The sequence below is a fragment of the Artemia franciscana genome, chromosome 15 (genome assembly GCF_032884065.1).
Source record: "Artemia franciscana chromosome 15, ASM3288406v1, whole genome shotgun sequence".
Taxonomy (NCBI): domain Eukaryota; kingdom Metazoa; phylum Arthropoda; class Branchiopoda; order Anostraca; family Artemiidae; genus Artemia; species Artemia franciscana.
Window position 1 is genome coordinate 29,389,566 of NC_088877.1, and position 23,073 is coordinate 29,412,638.

The 23,073-nt window shown below is 34.9% G+C and overlaps 1 protein-coding gene across 4 annotated transcripts in view; it reads right to left on the reverse strand.

The window, feature by feature from the left end:
* LOC136036299 (putative fatty acyl-CoA reductase CG5065) overlaps positions 1-23,073 on the reverse strand; it is a 103,447-nt gene that overhangs the window by 18,841 nt on the left and 61,533 nt on the right. For all 4 annotated transcript variants that reach the window (XM_065718448.1, XM_065718451.1, XM_065718450.1 and 1 more), the window contains 5 exons: positions 21,795-22,052; positions 14,949-15,197; positions 7,167-7,312; positions 4,843-4,952; positions 2,616-2,808 (listed from right to left, as the gene is read on the reverse strand). In XM_065718448.1, coding sequence (XP_065574520.1) covers positions 2,616-2,808; positions 4,843-4,952; positions 7,167-7,312; positions 14,949-15,197; positions 21,795-22,052 — 956 coding nt within the window. The remainder of the gene's footprint in view (positions 1-2,615; positions 2,809-4,842; positions 4,953-7,166; positions 7,313-14,948; positions 15,198-21,794; positions 22,053-23,073) is intronic.

The window sequence follows — 23,073 nt, forward strand, 5'->3', positions numbered from 1 at the left end:
GGCCATATCAATATTTTTTTTCAGAATTTAGGAAATGTATTTGCATATCTTTAAAACCTTATAAAATGGGACTGAGCAAAGTTATGAAGCTGAAAACAATTTTGTTGTACTTCAATTAAGCAGAAGATCTATTTTGCAAGGTTTCATTTTTATAAAACACATATTTTTAAAGGTCATCAAAGGTCAGGGCCCTCTAGAGGGAGAAGGAGCGGAGGTAGGTACTTCAAAATACCTTCCCGGGACACACTTTAGCCTGAAGACCCGTCCCTGAAAGTTTCATTTTCCTAACCTAAACCCTTTCCGAGATAGCAAGAAGTCAATTAAATAGAATTTTACCAAATATTCTTATGCACATTATTACGTTTGAACTGTGTAATAAGATGCCTGGCATAAGATAGCATAAGATAGCACTGCCAAAAAATAAAAATGCTCCGAATCATTATTTTTCATGCTGAAATATACGGAACATGTAATTTAAAAAAATGCTTTAAAAATACTCTTAATTGAAGAATTCAAGGTACAGCCGCCTTAAAAGTGCCCAGATGGGGTCGCAAATGCATTCCCCGCAAGTAAAACTGCCTTAGTAACACGTTCTCCATAACGCACGAGCAAAACAGGCGAATGATTGGCCAGATTTAATGAAATTCAAAACTGTATTGCGTTTAAGGGGTAAACGTGGGGGGGGGGGTAGGAATGAATATCTCATCACTAAGCCTAATTAAGGGTACTGTAGGGAGATATCTCCTTTATTATTGCAGAAAAATGTCTCTGACATCTATTTTAGAGCTTCAATTAACTAAAATAATTTGCTTTGTAATTCACTAAATTGGAGGTCGGTATTTCCCTACAAATATTTGTGGCTTTATTCACTCTGTATGCTTGACCGTGGATATTCCAAAAATGTGCATAAGTTTTTAACACTTGAAGTTGTTTACACTTGCTATACTTATTGGTTTATACCAGTGATGATGAACATAAATTAAATGATCTTTAGATAAAAGTGACTATGGAGTCTATGCGGCGAATTGTTCAGAAATAGAAACCATGAACAAACACTTGTCATATATTTTGTCTTTAAGTCAAGGTAAAAGCTTTGCGTAATCATTATGCCCGGATAACATAATAGCCACTTTCGTTGAATAAGAAGAAAAAACAAGATTTATGAATTGAGTGTGTGTTTTTCCTTGGTGTTAACGTAAAAATTTGTACTACAGAAGCAGAAAATTGAAATGGCAAGAGCTGGTTTGAAAATTAGATCGACACTAATTTATTCCTAAGTATTGTCAACTAATGCTATCGTCATTCAGATAGGAAAAATACTGTTCTACGCCTCCGTTTTTTTTGTAAATTCAAATTTATGCTTTAAATCTTCATTCTGATTGGTTAATCATACAGTTTACGCTTTAACGTTAACTTTACTTAACATACAGGGTTCAACGTTGATACCATAGACTCGTAAATTTTAAATTGCATCTATACAAGCGGGACTACATACATATGTGACTATGTACATATTTGACTATAATGCACCCCAGGCATTAGTTTACACTACATAATCCTATGTGCTCATAATTCATAGAGCATAAATTGTCTTCGTGGCTTTTTAGCAACTTAGGTTTTGTCAGTATTTTTATCACTTACTGTGCTTTATCGCCTATATTTCGACCCTGTTCACATTTGCGTATCAATAATATCTGATTTTTTTTTTCTTACTGTCTAATTTGGAAAATACTTGATTTGGGGCTAAAATACACTTGCCAATACACGAAAGCCCTCACTCCAACAAGCCTTTTTTCTTCTTCATCCTTTTTTCCCGAAGGAATGTTATATTTCTTTCTCTATAAAGAAACAAGAGCACTCAGAATATACTTTTTAGTTAGCAAAGAGTACACTAAAAATGCATAGAGTACAAACACACAAATACCGATTTGAAAGTTTCAGGATTATGATTAACCTGAGGAAATGTTCCAGCAGTGACCCCTTATCCAACCCCCCCCCCAATCCCTAAGAAGACTAAAAATGTGCAAACAGTGCAAAAATACAAAATATCCAGGGGAAATGACACTTGTCGGGCGAAAAAAAAAATACATTTTAATACATTATCTTCTTTCTAAACATTTTTGCGGGTTTCCCTCAGATTTCGATGCAGTAGAAAAAATATATAGTAAAACTTTAATTCGGTTGATCTTTCCGCAAATTAAGGATATTTCCTAATTATGCAAGGAACAGATAAGGTATAATCTTCAAATATTTTAAAATAAAAATTAAATTCGAAGAGGCGCAATTTAGTTTTTATAATCTTCTATGTCCTTAGCCTAGAAAACAATAAAATGTTAGAACAAACCATTTCATACCCAATTTTCTGGAAAAAAAAATATAAAAGAACAAATGAGCATACTTTTAGACTTTTAGGGGAAAAAAAATTTTTTGTTCCTCTACCACCTCTGTTTATTTTTTATTAATTCAAAATAACAAGAAAGAGTTGCATGTAGCTGAAGAAAATAGGGTTTATTCAATAGTTAATTATTAATTCAATAATAATTCAATAATTAATTCATATAAATTCTTTTGTTTAATTCTTCCATTTTTTTTTTAATATAATAAGAAAGACGTACCTATGGGTTGCAGTATACCAGGCTACAGAGAGCATGAGGTTAATAGGGTAGTCAACTGGTATTATATCTGCAATCATTTGCCGCTGACAGTATACGCTTCTAATTAAACCCTTTCCACAACCAACAATTAATCCTGTAGGTCCATTTATATTATCGATCCATCCAGGTAATGGCTCTTTCTCAGCTGCCGTAACTAAAAATATAAAACAAATTGATATATGCTAAATTAAAAAGAACACAAATTCAAGGTTAATATTTCCCATACGAAAAAACTAAAACAAAGAAAAACAAGACATCCCGGACACATTGACATTCAAGTATCAATAATTCTTGAGTTATTTTCGACGTAATACCTTAAATTAGGTATTGTTTTCCCGGGACCACACTGCCTTTCTATGACGAACAAATAAACGTTCAAACTTGGACAAGTCCAATTATAAGACAGTAAAAACATATACAAAAGTCTGGATATTCCGACCACATATACAGCTATCGTCATCAGTAGAAATATTAAAGCACTAAAATTAAAACTAACATACTTATACAGAACAAAATAATAGCTTTCAGTTTTGCTTTAGCATTCGTTTTTTTTTAACTTTTATGCTTTAGTATTGCTGCTGATGACGGTTTTTGTATAGGTGGCTGAAATATCCAGAATTTGTATCTGTTTTCACTCTCTAATAACTGGACTTATCAAGTTTGAACGTTTATTTGTTCGTAATTCTTGAGTTGTGTTTTTTTTATTGTCTAGTGCGTAAAATTATAACCTGAATTAAATAATTTTTTAAATGTCAAATGTGAAGTCATAACCTGAAGGCCAATGTGAATACTAAAAAAAAATATTATTTTTTAATAAAAGTTCATAATGCCCGGCAAAAGTACTGATTTAAGTGGTAGTGACGAATTTTAAGATAGAAAGTTCAAATATAAGCTTTAAAGCCTGGACCCAATCCACCTATAAAGGTCCTATACATGGACCATTCCTATAAAACTATATATAAATTTGCAATTTGCTAACATATCGACTAGGTTATCACAAATTAATAGTATAACAGCATAACATACAAATTAATAGTAATAGACAAATTAGCATACACATTAATAGTGGAATTACAAAAAAAACGAGGGTTTTTCTTCAGCAGGAAGAATTCCTTCTCCCAGGAATTTCAACTTCGCTCCAACCAAAAGTGGCTGGTATCCAAATCCGGTAATTTGGGCAACAGAGATCAGCAATTGGAAACACTGCTTTAGCGGCAAAATCATTTTACAAATAGAGCGGAACACTGAAGAAACGTTGCAAACCGTTTGAACTGCTACTACAGATTCAAGCAGGTTTTAATTCCGAATTAAGCATGTTGCCAATTTTAAATAGTATCAAAAAAGGCAACCTTGGATCTAAGTTATAAAGACAATACTGCCAGAGTTGTTGCAAGAATTGCGATACAATTTATAAAACTGGAACCACTTGGTCTCGTAACTGTGAATGACCGTGGGTTTGGAAGATTGAACATTCCGTGTTTGCTTTTTTATCTAAATATTTACAGCTATGTTTTGTTTCAGGTGTCATTATCCATGAAATTAGACATCTAGGGGACGATGGGAGTCTAGGTGGTTACCAGTAGAGTGTGCCGGAAATATTATTTATTAATAATTGAATTCCAATATCATTTTACTATTTCATGAAATATTATATGAACAAAGATGGCATTCCATCTTTCAAACTGAACATTTTTTCTTATAGCTCTTCGCTTCATTTGTACACTATAATTATGGTGATGGTTCTCCCACTCTATAGATTAGTTCTATTTACACTTAAGCTTCACCACTACGAATATATGATGTTCAGTTAACTCTTTTAAATTTCACCGAAAACTAAGGCTTTCAGTGTTTCACAGTAACAGATTTTTTGGTTTAAATAAATGAAGAAATCTACAAAATTGAATTGTTTGGTAGAATAATATGGCTTGGCTTTTCCACATATGAGTCTTAATCATTGACAGTCCTCTTTTTCATCTGTGGAGTAAATATACATCTCTGTCATTTGTAAGTGAATCTCTGTCATTTCCTGAAGTGAGAGAATTAATTGGGATGTTATTCACTAAGACTCGGAGATATTTGTTGAAAAAGGAGAAGTGACGTATATAAAATCAGCCACATCGAAATAATAAATGAATAAAAAGGAGGAAATGTAATTTGAAAAGCTACAAAGCAGATTTAGTTTACTTACCAATAGTTGGTCTAACGATGGCAACAGGAAGTTGTCCACTTTCATGCATTAGTAAGTGTTCGGCAAGTGCCTTTGTGTATGTATAAGTATTGGGTCGCTTTCCCACCATCCTAGAAGAAGATAGATAATTATGAATACCATTAAGAATACAAATAAATAAGATTACATTACAATAATACCTACTTACACAGCGCATGGAAGAAATTCCTCCCAAGATCTCAACAAACCATCGGATAAATCTCGAAAATTTGGGGCTTCAACCGGACTTCCCTGGTGTTCCAAACCATAAAAACCATGAGAAAAATCATAAAAAATTTCGGATGGGTTCCTCTGTAATCACAATACCATTAAAAAAGGTATTTGAACTTCCTCAAAGTCTTTCATGCTTGATCAGAGCTTGAATCTCAGTCTCTATTCCATATTTCTAATTATTTAACTATTTTCTTTTGACGATCAGAGCCATATCCAGGATTTTTTGGGGTGTTGTTTTACACAAGGATTTTTTTCGTAGGGGGGGGATGTAAGAAAAACCTAAAAATGCATAAAAATTTGTTTATATCCATTTTAGTTACATTTTCACGAGTCAGACAAACATTTCAGGGGGGGGGGGTAAATCCCCTAACCACCTGGATATGGCCTTTCTGATGATTGTGCTGATTTTAGACGATTACCATCATGTTTTGATGAATTTTTACTAGCATGAAAGGCTATGCTTAACGCAGAGGAACGTAATCCCTTAACATAGAAAATTCCGTAAGCAGTACGAAATCCTTATGAACAGTTACCTTTCGAGGCAGTGAAAATAGTTTAGCAATCCAATGAGACGTGTACTTTTACTAATCAAGTTTTATCGCATAAACAAAAAAAAACAAAAAAGGGATCGATTTCCTCTGCTTTTATTTTAATATTAGAATTAATTATTTTCGTTTTGCAAAATATTGCTATGGTACAGTGTCAATATTTTCTTTCTTTAATTGGTGGTGTAATATATGCATATAATATATGACACATAATCTGTGACCTCCATAATATACGCCAAATAATATTGATATCAATAGAACTTTAAGTGGGGCGGGGTTATTTGGCTTCCCCTTCTGACGTATACTTGAGGAATAATGTGCTCCACAAGAGTTTGTCACAGACGTATACAATTGAAATTAAAGCACATTTTTTGCAACAAATTATAGGATTTGTGTATTTACGTTCACTGGAATTATTTGAGTAATTTATTCTGGAGTAATTACACATTAAGATTTTTGAAAAAGATCTAAGTTTGTCTATTAAATTGTTAATAGTATAACTTATTACCTGGAACTGTGTGCTGTACGTTTATGGGCAGATTTCTCGATCTAAATCAAGGCTCCCTCCATGTATTCTGTAGACTTTGATATCATGTGGATTTTTGTTGCTTTGATAATGTCGTAATACATCGGTGAATGAGGTTATTTTTAAAATGGTGAGACCTATGGAAAGACAGTTTTTCCAAAATCTTAATAAAGTCGTTATTTTTGGTTGGTTGAAAGTTAAAGAGATGCGGGAGCCATGGTAACTAATAAGAATTTTTCAGTGAGCCTTTAAGCATAGAAGAGTAGTAGTGGTTTTGGTAATTTCAAAACGTCCGACCAATTCATTACTGCTAAAAGACGAAATTCGAACTGTCTTGACAAATAATTCATGGTATGATTTTGTGGTAAGGACGACATATAGACATTCCCTTGAAAGTAGAATAATAGCCTTGAAAAATAAATGAAACTTTTGCACACCGACCAAAAACCTGTCAAATCCAATTCATGCCCCAATGTGTATTTAAATTTTAACCAAATTAATTCATGTAATGCAGACAATGAGCATGCTAATTGAGTAGCTTGAAGTAAGATTGATGAATAAAATTTCACTTATGATGACAATGGCATCAACAAATTCTTTTCAAAATATTTTTAAGCAATAGAGGAAAATATTAGCTTATTACTGACAGCCAGATTCAAATATTTGTTCTAAGGGGGGGGGTAGAAACCAAAGCTGTATATATAAAAAGTATTTGAGCTGAACATTATTTATTGAATTCTACTTTTAAAGTAAGGTCGCCCATTTTGATCCAATGGTTAAGAACGTTCGAGGGGATGATTCAAGATATGGAGTGAATCTGTTCCTTACCCAGGCTGCAATATTTTTCACTGACATCCACATCATGGCTGAAGATCAACTTTCTTGGTGAGTATTTACAGTACCCTCTATACTACCCTGTTTGCTAGAGCATTCAGAAAGTAAATGATAAAGCAATGTTGTCACCTAGACTGTTTTAGTAGTAAAATAACGAATCATACCTCTTTGTGATTGCTAGAATGACATCCTCATCTAAAAAATCGATCATTTCCATTAGTTTATTCGGATCACATGGAGGAGCATAAAAACTTTCATGGACTTCAGATTTGTCACAGTTGCAATAGGCTGTAGATACATGAACCAGTGCCTTAAAAGCAAGATCTGAATTACCTTTGATAAAAATGTTTTGCACATAAGCTTTTTGAAATCTACTTGTAGATAGGCAATGATTTATCAATAAGCCCACTTGGCCCAGGCTTAGGCGCACACTATGCCAGGGCCGCAAGAAATAACCACTCTGCTTCTTTTTTTTTTTTTTTTTCTTAACAAAAACTGGACTGACGTGATTTATCGTCAAAGTGCCAGGTGTACTCCACCGCCACATAGCCTATTCACAGAAAAGTAATTTTAAAACAACTCAGGAATTCCGTGGCCTTATAAACTGTCAGATGTCTCCTAAGAATGGTAGCTGAAGGTTTGGTATCACCTCTCTCTTTCATTACTTTTCGCTCATCGGTTGCGTTCTGTTCCATGCTTCCACCATCCCCCGATTTTTGGGTATTTCTCAGAAAATTTACTAAAAATAGAGCTGTAAAAATACTTGGGCCTAAAAGCGTCAAAGCTTTAAATCCGGCCCTGCTTGCAGACCATCATAAGCTGATTTTATGGTCGATTGGAAAGTCGTCCGCAGAAACGGTAGCAAGAGAAACAAGAGCAAACCTGTTAACGTTTTTCTTGGGGGAGGTTGGAAAAGAGTGTCGGAAAACCCTTGCATTTTTTCTAGGTATTAAGTATGTTAACCCTTTTGTATAATTTATGGTCCAATTACAGACGTAGGTGTGACGAGCATTGGTTTTGAACTGACGGAAATAATAGAAAGGCTTTAAAGGACGAGTTGTAATTCCCTTGCATCATTGAATTTGTTTAAGTAGCAAATTGAAGCCTGCATTTTAGACTCTATATCCTGAACTTTTTTTTATTTTTGTATTAACCTTAATTTAATTATGTCATTCCTTAGTCGAAAAAATAAAGTGTAAGTTATACTTTTGTAAATAAAACGTGTTATTGCGTAACTTCTTTTAACTTAGTTCGGTCAGTACTTGACAATGAGTTAAACTTTAAAAACTTACAAAGCCTCATTAATAGCACGCTAGACTCAAGTTAACAACATCTGCTTGATCAAATTTGAGTAGGCTATCTGTACTTGGCACCTAAAAATGGGGTACCGCTTGAATTTCCAAAATGTCTTGATTTAGAGATTTGTCTCAAATTACAGTTACGCTACCGCTTATTGCTTTTTTGACGAACTGGCCCTCTTTACTCAACTTTTCACATGTGAAAACTCTGTTTTCTGTTTGGAAACGGTACAATAAAAGAATGACACGAAAAAAAGCCAGATTATTGTTGATTTTCAATAGAAATTCTCACTTTGTGATAGACAGTTTGTTCAGCTTTCTTGAGCCATCAACCTTTTCTATATGTACTTTGAATATTTAATAAGCTGGTCATTTAATAACGGAAGAGTCTTGCTATTGTGAAAAATGAGGTGACGAAAAGAAAAACAATGTTTAAAATAATAGTTGCTGGTATTAAATGCGGAAGAAGCATATTCATTATACCACAAATTACAGAGAGGCTTAACCTTGAATTAAAAAAAGAAGAAGAAACGCAATTGCTTCAATAAGCGGATGCGTAGGCCCATAGATTTAGGTAAAAGAAGCCTCGTCTGTCTATAACTGCCCTTGACCGACAGAATATTATTGGAAAACAGCCAGAAATATTTGAATGATTTATCGATGAAACCGCAAGAATACTCAGTAGATGATAAGTAATAATAACAGGTTGAGTGACTAGACAGATGTAAAGACATTTGTATAACTGAGAAAATCTGAAATTCTACACACTGAATCTAACGCCCTAATCGAACACATTAGACGCATCTTATAAAAGGTGGGTTCCTACCAGACTTTTTAGCTTTTTATCGACTGTGGATAGATGGAGGGCAAGCTAACTTCATAAAAGGAGTGACATTCTAACTCACAGGTTACCAAATATAACGTAATGTATGCTAAAACCACACTTTAGTTCACAAAAGTTTTTCTAGACATTTTATTATTTTAAAATTCCACAAGAAAATTCAAAGGAAATATTTCAGCTTTCCTCCGTAATTCTGAATAGATTAATTAAATCTAAAGATTGTCAAAAACAGACAAAACGTACAAAAAAACTAGACACGCTACCCCTAGTGATATTCCGAAATTCTAAAGTAAAACATTGAGATACAACGACATTTCCTAAATATTAGGAGTTACATCACGGGTTATATTGAATAAAATGTTTTTTCCACAGCAGGTTTTTTAAGAAAGAATTCTGCAAATTTCGGTCTAATATTGGAAGGATTTTTTGAAGACCTTTATTAGAAGGAAAAGAGAAAAAAGCCTAAAATCGTTGGTAATACCAAATAGCGGGGTTTCCTTTTTAATCGAAAGCACACGAAGTCAATGGCTCTAACGTAGTTTAGTTTATCATGGCATAATGCATAACCGCGGTAGACACAAACGTGATGAAGAATATTATGTGTATGGAGTAAGTATAAGAAGACCAATAAGATTCCTTTATCCTGTGTCAACCTAATTAAACGCTTCTAGAATTTTGTTGAGATCTCCACATGTTTTAACTTTTTTTTTAGAACATAGTTGATTTTTAGTAGAAATTAAATAAAAAACAAGTTATTTTAACTGAAAGTAAGGAGCGACATTAAAACTTAAAACGAACAGAAATTACTTCGTATATGAAAGGGGCTGTTCTCTCCTCAAAGCCCCACTCTTTGCGCTAAAGTTTCACTCTTTCTCTCAAATCTACTTTTTAAAAACAGTGAAAACCTTTAGCGTAAAGAGCGGGGCGTTGAGGAGGGAACAGACCCTTTCATATACGGAGTAATTTCTGTTGATCGCTCCTTACTACAGTTCGTTATCACGAACTGTTTGATGTTGTGTAAGCTATGAGAGAAGAGTCTAGTTTATGCCTACAAAACTATGAACAATACGCTTATCTCTGCAATAGCCTGAATAGAACTTCTCAATGATATATTCTACTCAATTAAGAGGAGTCATCTGCTTGGAAAACATCTTGAACTCCAAATACGGTGCTATATGTGGTATAAGTACGCTAGCATGATAAGATGTGCGGTGCAAAGAGGTGCTGTTTGACGGCAGTGAGCCATGCATAGCGCAACAAGTGGCGTGTCACGGTGTAAACCAAGTGGTGGAGATTGGGTGACCACTTGGTGCGGTACACTGAGACCATGCCGAGGGGGTGACGGCATTTAGAAATCACTTAAACCTGGTAGACATTCCAAGCGCGACAAAAGTGTGCCAAGCGTGCCAAAATTACGCCAAGCGTTATGGAGACTGCGGTATGGAAACGTGTCAAATGCGGCAGGATTGTGCTACCGGTAGCGGCACTGTGCGGCACACCTGGCACTCAAATGTACAACATGTGGCGGAAAAGGTGTGGCCCTTCGGATGATGTTGTTTTTATTTGAATGGCTCTATTTCATTACTTGATCGATAGAAATAAAAAGCTGGAAGATCATAAAACAAGAATTTGTGAAAACAGTAAAATGATTAGAATTTATCTAAATTCTTACTAAATAAAAATATTAACAATTTAATAGCAACTTTCTAAATAATCAGTGAACATCATCGCGAGAAGTTACCCTAACTTCATGTTCCAGCACATCACAAGTCAACGCGCATTTTTTATTTGTAACACAGTAAAACACAGACATCCCTGACAATTTTGTTACAAAATTGTGCCCTTCCGTCCAATTTCTCTTGAAATGGCTCACATATAAGAAAGATTTGAAAACAAAGCACAATAATCAAAAGCCAATATCCCCGAGTAAAAAACAACAACAACAAGGTATTGGAAAGAAAAAAACAATTATTGAAAAAGTAAATATTTATGAAAGATTGAAAAATATGAATTTAAAGCGACAGAAATTGATTTATATTAAAAACCATTTGGAGGCCACTTCTACAACTACCAAATAGCTGGGTTTAGCTTAGTATTTAAGGTATTTTTTTTATAACACAAGATTTCTCAGGGGCAGGCAGGAACACAGAAATTTTTCGGGGGGGATAAAAGAACAACTTTAATTTGATATTCTGAATAAGAAGTGCCTAAAAATTCAGGAGCATTTGGGATTTTCAGGGGAGGGCGGGCCCCGAGGCATCCCTGTGAACATCTCGTGGGCCCACCCCTCTTATCTGTGTGTGATGTATGCATTCCTTAAGCTTTCCATAGAAGCTTTCAACCCTGTTACTTCAAAGTACATTAGCACAAACAAAGTTTTTGCATTTAATGTGTTGTGGATTTTGGCAATCATACCCTTTAGCTAATTAACGGTTGGTTTCCGAGAAAGGAATTCTTTATATGTCATAAAAACAGTTCTCAAACTGTCACAAAAAATGTAGGGTCTTAATCACCGGTCTTAACCAAGGTCATGTCTACCTAAAGTGATTTATGGTGTGACGCAGTACCGTGAGGTAGTATTTGGAGGCCTCAACGGCTATATAACTACTTCCGTGTTTATCGTGTTCGAGTTGCCCGGCCAGTTCTGTGCGTAGTACTTTACTAGACGAGGTTGCATACTGGAAATTGTGACTAAAGGACGAATGTTTTTACCACTTGAATCTTCCTTTTTATAGGATGTTTCCAACCATTTGACAGCTCTCAAAATCGAGGCATAACCTTTTTAGGATTTAGATCTACAAAATGGCTTATTTTTAAAATTTGGAAGAAATTTTATACGCGGTAACATTTTTAAAGTTTTTTTTTTAATGTTTTCTTTTTGCGAGGTCCCTTGAACCCAACGTTTAAAATTGCAAAGTAAATTTATTTTTTACTTCAAAACTGATGGATAACCAGGAGCTTACTCGAGGGAATGGCAGCTTGGGCATGAGGGAATGGCAGCTATTCAAATCCAATCATTACCTTTTCAGGTACTTGTGTATTAGCCAGTACACACTTGAGAAATTTGCTGAATGTATATCCTAAGAAAACCGGTTTCATAGTCACAAAGACAAATGACGAGTGACAGAATGCATTAGACTTGTATAATTTGGGCTATTTATTTGCACATTAGGGGGGGGGGTAAGGTTATTTACGACACGACTGCCTGTCCATGGATTATTCTTTATGGTTGATTGTGTATGGCTACGCTGTTTGACCTATGTAATTGGATGGATGAGTAGGGTTAAGGCTTCATTCAAGTACTGATCTATATTAATTAATAAAGCAAGAAAACAGTCTTCCTTTCTCCTTCTGTTTTTTTTTTATGCTGTATGTTTATTTATGTGTTTGTGCTGTTACATTGGTGATTTCTTTTTCCATTATAAATAAAAGTATTATATTTTAATCATATTTTGGTATATTTCATTAGGATTAACCTAAATTCATTTCTCGAGTGTGTACTGGCTAGTACAGAAGTACCCCTTTTCATTTTAGGATTTAGTATCTAGCTCATGAAAATGGCTTATTTTTTAGATTAATAGAAAATTCTGCACGTGCTGTAATTTCTGGTGAGACCTCTAAAACTGAACGTTTAAAATTGTAAAATAAATTAATTTTTTTTTAACTCTAAGACTAATGGGTAAACAGGGACAGACATACTCAAGGGAATTGAGAAGTTTTAAGCATGCCTTCCCCCAACACTTAGGACTTTGCAGACGTTTCCTATTTACCTGCATCATATTTCGCTTTTTTACTTTGGCAGTTTTTCAAAGTTGTGCCTTCCTCAAATTTCTTTGGTGGAACAAATTTTCCACTTGCATAGGCCTACATGATATTAACTAATATTAGCAAACCTGATTTTAAGTAGTCCTCAAGCGGACTTGACTCTTTGTACTCTGAAATATTAATGGGAAGTATTTCAATTCAGAATTGAACTCCGCTATCAAAATGTGAAAAGCTACTTAGATATGTGCACTTTCATGTAGTTTTATATCTCAAAAAACCTAATCAAGAATAAATACCTCTCTTTTTCAACTTTAAAGAAAAAAGAGTTTAAGAAAAAATGTTGTAAAGTAGTGGCGTCGTTTGGGGGGGGGGATAATTTGGAGAACAAATTTTTATATACTCCAACAAACAAAAAGAGAGATAAAACTGAACAACAACAACAAAAAACACCTCAAACGAGACTGCAGCCAATAGAGAGAAAAGAGATGAAAGACTAAAATTAACACGAAATTTTAAAAATTTATTAAAATTAACGCAATAGTTCCGCGTTAATTTTAGTCTTTCATCTCTTTTCTCTCTACTGGCCGCACTCTCGTTTGAGGTCTTTGTTTTATCTCGTTTGAGTTTTATATCTCTTTATTGTTTGTTGTCATGTCCGGCCAGATCGGCTTAAAAACTTTTATATAGCCCATGTTCCTTGATTCTCTGGATGTGGACCCCTCCTCCCCCCCATTAAAAATGCTGAAGCTATGCTCCTGATCTAAAAGGAAACGGTTTTGGATATTTCAGAGATTTACGTACTTTCGTCTATAAAATTATTGTTAAATACTTTATAAATAAAAAAAAGGAAAAAGTTTTATCACAACTAAACATTTTATTTTGTATGGTTAGTTATCGTTCAAATCCTGATTAGCAAAACTTAATCGAACACAAACTTCTAATTATTTTGTTCTGCAATGAAAAAAAAAAAATACAAATCTGTGTGATTAGTTATCGGTTAAATTCTTTAAATGTAAATAAATTTTTGGTGCGTTTCTTTAAAGTTTGTTTTGTCAACCCACCCAAAAAAAAATCTGGGATATAGTCCTGGTGTCTAGCCTTAGATTTGGTTACTTTCCCTGCATTGCACAGTGACTTAATGCAGTTTTTATGGAATTAATGCAGTCAGTTCCATATTATGATTTTTTTAAAGCAACGTTATGTCTATATATTGCATTTTCGAAAAAAAAAAGGAAAAATATCAACATTCTATACGAAGGAAAAACCCGTAAGTAAAAAAGAAAAAACTGCACGACCTCATTATGTTCCTTAAGTCACTTTTCATGCTTTAACAATGATTCGATATCCAGGAAACCCCAACTTTTTTTTTCTTTATAACATGTGGCTTATATGATGATGACAAACAATTACTATTAATTGTTGCACCAATTCAATGAACTTTCAATGTTTGTCTTTAAAAAAACCTTTTTCCTTGGTTTGTTCAAACTGTTATATAACTAGCAGTTAAAAGTAAGAAGTCAACATGAAAAACGGAACTATTTAATGGGCCTTTTTCATTTTATATTTTTAGAAAGGTGCTTTCAAGATAATATGTGTGGAAATACCCTCTAATCGTTTTCAGCATCCAACAAGAAGACTAGAAATTTTCATTCGCAGTCGACTGAGCTGACCTCCAAGTTTCTACGACAATCCCTTCCGTACTATATAAAGGTAAAGGATACGGCATTAGACTTTACAGTCCCTACCGGCGGTCCTGATCTCCATTTCTTGGCCCTTCAGACAGGAAGTGCAATGGGGGGTTGGGGGCCATCCATCCTGTGTTTTCGCATACCCTTCCTGTTTACCTTCCCCAGATTTCTCCAGGTACCCATTTAGAGCTGGGTCGACTCTGGCTAAGCTTACAGAGTCACGCCACTGACCCCTGTCCCAAGCTAAAAAATTGGGTACACTGGGATTCGAACGTACTATATGCACAGGGTAAAAATTACGTCGAGGACCTGCAGCTATTGCAGCAACCGTATATAGATGTATAAAATACTTACATCGATTTTGCTCATTTGCTTGCACAAATCAATTAGTTTTTTTGTTCCTTTCAAGTTCATTTCAACGGCTTGCTGAAGTGGTTCATCGAAGCGAACGGTAGCCGCTGAGTGAAAGACAACTGAAACATTTTCTGCCAAAATTCGTACGTCGGATTTAGAAATTCCAAGACCGGGGAGTAACATGTCACCAGATATAGGGATTAGCTTCGTAAATACTTCAGGATGAGCTTTCCTTAGATTGTCAAAGATCTACAAAGCGTTAAATATTACTCATTAAGCTATAATTCATACAATTTATTAAGCTAAGCTTCGCAGCAAAAAAAAAAAAAAAAAAAAAAAAAAAAAAAAAAAAAAAAATCAAAACCTTAGGCCTAATTTATCAGCAAGGCTGTTCGACTGATTCCCTTAAATATTCCCAAGGAAACAAACTCCCCAATTTAACACACACCTAAATCCTTATTTCATATGTTTAAGAGTTAGACATTCTTTAGTTAGGTGGTATGAAATTTAGAATAGCCGGGGAAAACAGTTGGTTAAGTTCTGTTGATTTATTTGTCTAGAGTTTGAAGTAGGAACGCAAAAAATAATTTGATCCACGGATAGGGGAAAACAGTGAAAATCCTAGAAATTCCACGATTTCAGGAGAGTAAAAATCTGAAAAACCGCGAATCATGGGAAGAATATACCTCCATAAGCACTTACATGTACTCAATGATTGACATTATACTAAAGTAAAGTCGTTTAAACAAAAATACTTCGAAATAAGATCGGAGCAGCCAGGAGCAAAAATATGGTCCCAAGTCACCGGGAGTCTAAGACGTCTAGAAAAAACCTCAATCCTAGAAGTGAAACTATTTTGTATTTATTTTAGAGCTGTTGAAACGGCTATCATTAATTAAATTAATAGGTTCTGACTCTGACGAAATAATTTGACAACATCTTTTTTTTAGTACTTTCGCTTTAAATTATACATTTGTTCCACGTACATCTTTCGTCTCACTTGTATTTTGACAGTGGGTAAAACATGTCATTTTATGCTTTTTAGTGCGATTTTAAAAGCTATAAATTGTGAAATTATCTAAACATTTACAAGAAACCAGCATCCAATCAAACTTAATATTTATTTAGTCAAAAAGACCAAAAATGCATGCTTTTGGGAAACTTTTCGTAAATTGGAGATTATTGCATAGTAGGAAATTATCTAAGATTTTCTTCAAGATGGTTTTTTTTTCCTGCACCGGGGTAACAGGAAAATAGCTAAAATGTAGCGAGACGTTCTTGAAAACACTAATCTACGTTATATACTTACAAGAGAATCACTCCTTAGTAACTGCGATAATTAGCTATTTGTGTTTCTTCTTGTGCAGTTTCCCCTTGTTGTAACTCTTTATTTATCTCTTATTGGAAGTTAATGTGTGTGTTTGAGTATTTCAAAGCTGGTAAGGCCATATACAAAACTGATACAAAGAAACATAATAAATAGGCCGATACAAATATATAGACTTCTTATTTTCGGGCCTCTAAACCTTTTAAACTAAAATTAGCTATTGGCACTACAAATCTTGAAGTCATTGATTTAAGAATCCCTAGTAACAGCTCATTATTTTCATCATTAAACAGATTTTCCTTACATTCGCCAAAACATTTCACCTAAAAAGAAAATGTTTCGGTTCATCCTCCAAAAATGGTTCATTTGAACAGAAATAAATTTTCTAGCGCCTTTTTAAATGACCAAAAAGATGGGAAGAAAAATAGCCCCCTCCCCTCTCCCTAAAGGCCCCCTTCCCACAAAGTCGCCCTATAAAAATTTCGAGACAGTCATTTTGTTTAATATAGTTCAATGGTCCATTTCAATATGGACCATAGTTCAATATGGTTTTGATGATGATATGGCCCTCCATAGTCCCCAGGGAGAGGCTGTACATGGTATCGGGCGTATCGGTATCTCACGTATCGGTACCGAACCACAGCCAATAGTAACTAAAAGTTAAAAAACGCGTTTTGAAAAAAATCTGCATAGTTAAAAAAATTGTCATCTGACACTGACTCAGTTCGTCTTAAAAGTAAAAGTTTATTGTGAAAAGAAATTTATGGTGATTTTGAAAAAAAACCTCAAACCCCTCGAAAATGGCGTCAGATCAAAATTAAAAGTGTACCATTGGAATCGACATGGTCTAAAACCTTGTGAAAATTATAAATCCCTCTCCTTGAACAACAAGGATAATCAATTTTTGCATCGGTAGCATGGAGGGTTACTAGAGCCCTTCCCGTACACTCTCCCTCCCAGCTCCCTCAGTAAGTTTCATAAGTTTAGTAGTCAAGAAGTGTCGTTAATCTGATACAAAGTAAATGATGTCACAACTGGTGTAAGACTATGAAAAGCTTTATAGATTCGTTTATTGTTGTCAGGCTACATACTCACTTTTGACACCCAAATCAATATTCCTGTTTTTTATACTTTACTTTGTGTTTTCATTAATGCGCTAGTTTTCTATAATCCTTAAAGCATAGGGGAACATAATTAGTTGATTTATTTATACTAGTTTTGTTGATATATGTTAGATAGACTATGAAGCAAAAAACTTTGTTTGATTAATTAATTTGTGAAGACGAGGCCGACCAAAGAACACACTGCACAGGCAGTATGATCGGGACCTGAAAGAGGCCAACATTTTACTCATTCCACAATGGGAGGATATCGCTGCAGCCGCACAGCTTCGTGATGAATGGAGAGGCTTTTTCGACGCTCTATGCGCCACAGATGGTTCAGGAGGATTTAAGGTCTAGGGTAAGGTAGAAAATTAGCTGGCACCTGGATCCAAATTCTAGTATGTTTAATTGGTAAATTTTAATAATGTTCTTTGCCAAAACTCTCCTTAATGCTTCTATAGAGAAATAAAGTAGTCAAAGCACTTGGGCCAGCAGCCCAACGCTGAATATTCGGGTCTTCTAGAAGTCTGTTTTTATGTTATCATAAGTCTCACGCAATCGTATTCTCTCAATTATTCTAGAAATTTCCATTTTCAATCTTAGGATGTTTCCTTAGTAATAGACCGGATATCCGCCGAGATAACCGTCAAAAATGAGTTAGAGCATAGAATCTAAAACTTGTTTTAAGCGAGATTTCAAAATGAAGAATACTTCCTCGTTTTTTTACTAGGAAAGGTCTTGAGAGCCTGACAAAACAGGACATCCTTCATCTCGCTATCATCGATAGAACTAGAGAGCTGCTATTTCCAAGGACTTATTCAGAGGGGGTTCCAACCGGCGCCCCGATATTCAAAATCTTCGCCATTATTTTTATATTCATCTTTTTAGTACAATTCGTCTATTTTAGTGCCTTTTTTCAAAGTTGTGCCCCCCACCTTAAAATATATTCATGTATATATTCCAGGCAGACACGTGCGCAGAATTTGTATTTGGGATAAATTTAAAGAAACCGACTTTATTTAATAACTTGAATAAAAAGTGCCCAAGAATTTTGAAAAAAAATAACATTTCGCAGGACCGACCCCCTCCCCCCTACCCTAAGTATGTTCACGATTCCAGGGTACATTTGATTTTAAATATTAGCATATCATTTTTATTGGGTAAAATTTAGCAGTTCGACCAATTTACTCGTTATCGGAAAATAAAGCTACCAATCAAATACATCAATGTTTGGAAATATTAAGTTATGTTCAATCAAATTTTATTGACCCAGCTCTTCACGGAAGTTTATTTACCAAAGTCATGCTAGGCAACTAAATAGCCACCAACTTGGGCATGAAATGAATACATTGATGAAGTTATATCTTAATAACAACAATACTACTTGTCAAAATAAAAACAACTCGATTAGATAACTAAACTTGGATATGCCAGTGACATCAATCTGGGGAGCTTACATCCCCTACCTTCCTTTATTTGTGAAAAAAATACATTGTTTGGGGCACTTTCATGTAAAAATGCCTTTTCTCAGTACTTCCATTGGAAGAATCGAATAAAACAACAACCTTATTCCTCCCCAGATATCCAAAAATACATTCTCCCTCCCTCCCCTAAATTTCCACCTATTGATGCCACTGAACAACCCAGGATGAAGAGCACACTAAAACATAGCTATCGGGAGGTTGTTCGTTTTGTATATTTACTTGTTGAAAAAATTTTTCAACAAGCATTTGTACAAGCCACATAAATTTTTTCAACAAGCCTCATAAGCATTTGTGGTCGCTAGCAAAGAGTATATTATTAAATGGGTATCTTCTCCAGGAATTAAGAGAATTAGAAGTTTTTCCCTATTATGTGGGACAGTGTTGGCTCATCAGAGAATATTTGAAAAAAAAAATCCGTTAGATACATGTGATATACCCCAACAGGGCATGCTTTATCGAAAAGTAGGATACAAACGTGATTTCAAAGCACGATATTTTTGTCTAGGTACTATAACCCATATACAATCAGAATGAATGGACAGCTACTAAACCAGTTTTACATGGCAACAGGATACCCTACCTTATTCTTGAAAAAGAGCTATGGGTAAAGCAAAATTAGGAACTGGCTCAACAAGTTTTTTTCTTAATATATGGGTTTTTTAACTTCAATTCTAAACACAGATAATGTCTTTCAATAGCCATGGTCCAACTAGCTGACTGAGTAAGTTAAAGTTGAGCAAAATAATATTTCCCTCCTTGAGCACATCTGACATGAAAAAAAACCTTTCACGTGAAGCTGGATAAAAACAAGCACACGGAATTTAACTTAATTTTTTGCGACTACAGAAATATTGGTGGGCTTTAGTGTAACTCGGGGTTTCCACCGAATCCATTATTCTGGTACGACTCAACTAGAGAATATGTGCCACATTCACTTAAAAATCTACTTTGTATTGGAATACAAGTCATACGTGAACCTTTTACAACATGTGCAGCTGTGCATTTTGAATGACCCTAAATCCCCAATCACCATGTTGGGAGGCAAAAAATTTCAAAACTTGATGGAAGATATGGACCTTATGTCGCTAATTTGAAGAGAATCTGCGATGTTTGAGGAAAGATCGCCTCCAAAATGACCTCATTTGATATCAACCAGACCATCAAGTTCTTGGCTATGACTGGTAAGTCTACTATAGCCCATAACAAGATAGGAATGCATGGGTGGTAATTCTAGTCATAATATTTCATCTCCAACCGTACAACCGCAGGTGAAGTTTCTTGTGTCCTTGCGCATGCTTGTGGTGTTAATGAAACTAACAATGGCAACAGAGACCTCACATGTCTCTTACAAAGTTCCAAGCTATCTCTTAGTTAATGAAAGCGGGTTTAAGATAAAGCATAAATATCTTCCAGAGTCATTGATGGTGCATAAAAGTCAAATCAATGGTTAAGTTGCTGGGTCTTTTTTACAGGGATGGATAGCCAACTTTGGTTCTGCGGTAGTCGATCCCCGGGTTCCGTATTGCCAAGCAAATCAGCAATCCATTGTACTTCCCCACAATTAAGATCAGCCTAAGCCTGCCTGAAATCACTCCAAACCATGCTTCCTTTACATCTGAGCCTGGTTCTATACCTCCATGATTCAGACAGAAGGAGTTAACACATGAGCCTTTGTTCTTACCCACAGAAGAATTCAAGGATTTTGAGGTTCTGCAACTCAGTTTACAGGAGTCGTTTTTTAGACCTGTTGCTTTTTGACTGGGCTTTGCAAAAATAAATTCGCAACCCCAAATTGAACTTAGAGGAAAAGTCATCTAGATACCGTACATTTGGCATGATTTCTCTTTGTTCTGAGTTGAAGGTTAAACTTAGATGGGTAAACTATGCATTTAACTTTTCTACAAAGTTAAAGGAAAACTCGTTCTCTCACCTCTTTTAAGATAATTACAAGCCTAGCCTACTTCACATACTATTAAAGGCCTTCAAATTTCTTAACGGGTTCAACGTACAGATGTTTTTAGACGCTCAAAGTAGACAAAACGAGAGACTGACTAAATATATGATATCAGGAATGTGGACACTCTTTTTTCTTAGCTGTCATACCATCTTAGAAGCTTTTTTTAGGGAATACTCACTGCTCACTAACTGAATTTTCAAGTTCGTATCAAAGTCTAACAAAATTAGAAAACATAGCGAGAAATTGGTCTCAGCCAGAGAACACCAGATTATATATGCACATTTTTCGGCAAGGGAAAAGGCCAAGTAGCAGACAATAAAAAAAAACAAAAAAAAAAAAACTGCAAGAATTTTCAATGAACCTACGAAAAATTGAAGTTAAAAAATGCAATCAAACCTACGCAAAGTTAAATTTTCCCTTTTTAAAAACAAATTATAAGAAAATGCCAGCTTTTTTTGCACAAAGGACGAATTGACAGAGGTCCTTGCCAAAATATTATGAGATACTTATATGATACACAAATGTTTTTGCTTTGTATTATTACAAAGCAAATGCAATGTGTATTCTGAAGCAGAATCAAACAATATATTTGACACAAACCCATAAATTTCTCTCGGTATCCCTGAATTATCATCTTAACCAAATCAAGGGTTGCTGACTTTCAGCAGTCACATACACCCGGTGGCGCATTCCGAGCGCGGAGGATCTGTATAACTATTGCAGGAACCTTGTCGCGGTTGGGTTAACTGTGCCAAACGTGGTGGGACTGTTTGGCACGAGTGGCGCTCCGAGATTTACACCAGGTGTAGGAAAGTGGGCGATCCTCCAAGACTGAATATTGCGCAAATGGTTATCTACTGTGTTCCCCAAACTATCATTCATCAACATTCGAAATTTTGTTATTTTACTTTCAAATTTCAGCAGTCCTACGGAATATTGCCCACCCATCCTGGAAACATAAAAAGCAACACTTACCGTTGTATTAATCAGTTCTTCCAATCGAGTTCTCACATCATTGCCTCTTTTAGGCCTCATTAGGATATAAACATTCTTAATTCCCGGACAACACCGGAGCAGTTTTTCAACTAAAACCTTGCCCATGAAGCCTGTGGCTCCAGTTATAAAAATGGAGCGATTCCGGTAGAAACCGGCGATGTCGGACTCGCCGGTCATGTTTTCTTTTGGTAGGGCCGACAGGTTGACGGTTAAGGGAAACCACTTGGAGCTAAGAGCCTGGAAAATAGTTAAGTCAATTAAGCACAAAATACATCCAGGCACAAATTAATTTGCAAAACACAGCATATTGTAAACATATTTTGATTCAAAACCTCCACACATTCTTGTTTTTAATTTATAGTTGTATGACAGTTAGCAATATAATATAGAATCAATTATTAATTAACTTATACATTCAATTATTAACATATATTCAACAAACAAGCAGTTATAGAACGTAAAGACTATATTCATAAACTAACCTCTACACTTTTTCTTTTAATAAGAAAACAAACAGGCACCGGAAGTAGACTTATTTTTCTAGGCAAAGAAATATTTTTTGGAGTCCATGTTTCTAGTGGCCAGAATTTACCAACAGCAAGGCCATAGTCACATATCATAATTTCTAGAGAATGCAACTTTCACGCCAATCTCTCAGCTTGATTCATTCCCAAATAAACTCTTCAGAGCCAATTCGTACCAAATAAATAATTCATAACTAACACTATTCGTAAAGTGTTAGTAAACCCTAGTGTTTCAGAATCCTATCAAATTAGGGAAATTTCACGAGCCGGTTTATTTGAAACAGTTTTTAAAATATTGTTGCCTAAGCTGTGAAGCAGTAATTTTTGTTTGCTTCCAGTTTCTACTTCGCTCTTTACTTTTATCAGAAAGACTTAGTTTCAAAAAAAAATTGGCATTAAGAGGGTATGCCATCAGCCATGCGCACTGAGTCAAAAATTAATTTCTACATTTATTGCAAAATAAAAGATTCCTGCGCATAATAAATATTTAATAAGTATTTAAGCTTACTGGAGATACTTGAGTTCTTGCCCAGAAAATAGTTTTGCTGCTGAATTATGTCGACTAATAAGACTTTTATATTTCTTACAATTTCATTTCGTAACGCTAAAAGTTCATTTTAGAAATGGAAAACAGCGGAATTGGTATAAAAACCAAAGTTACAAATATTTTGATAGTGTAGACGTTAAAAATATAGCCAACTTTTTCTTGTGTAAGGAGTGGGGCATCTCCATTA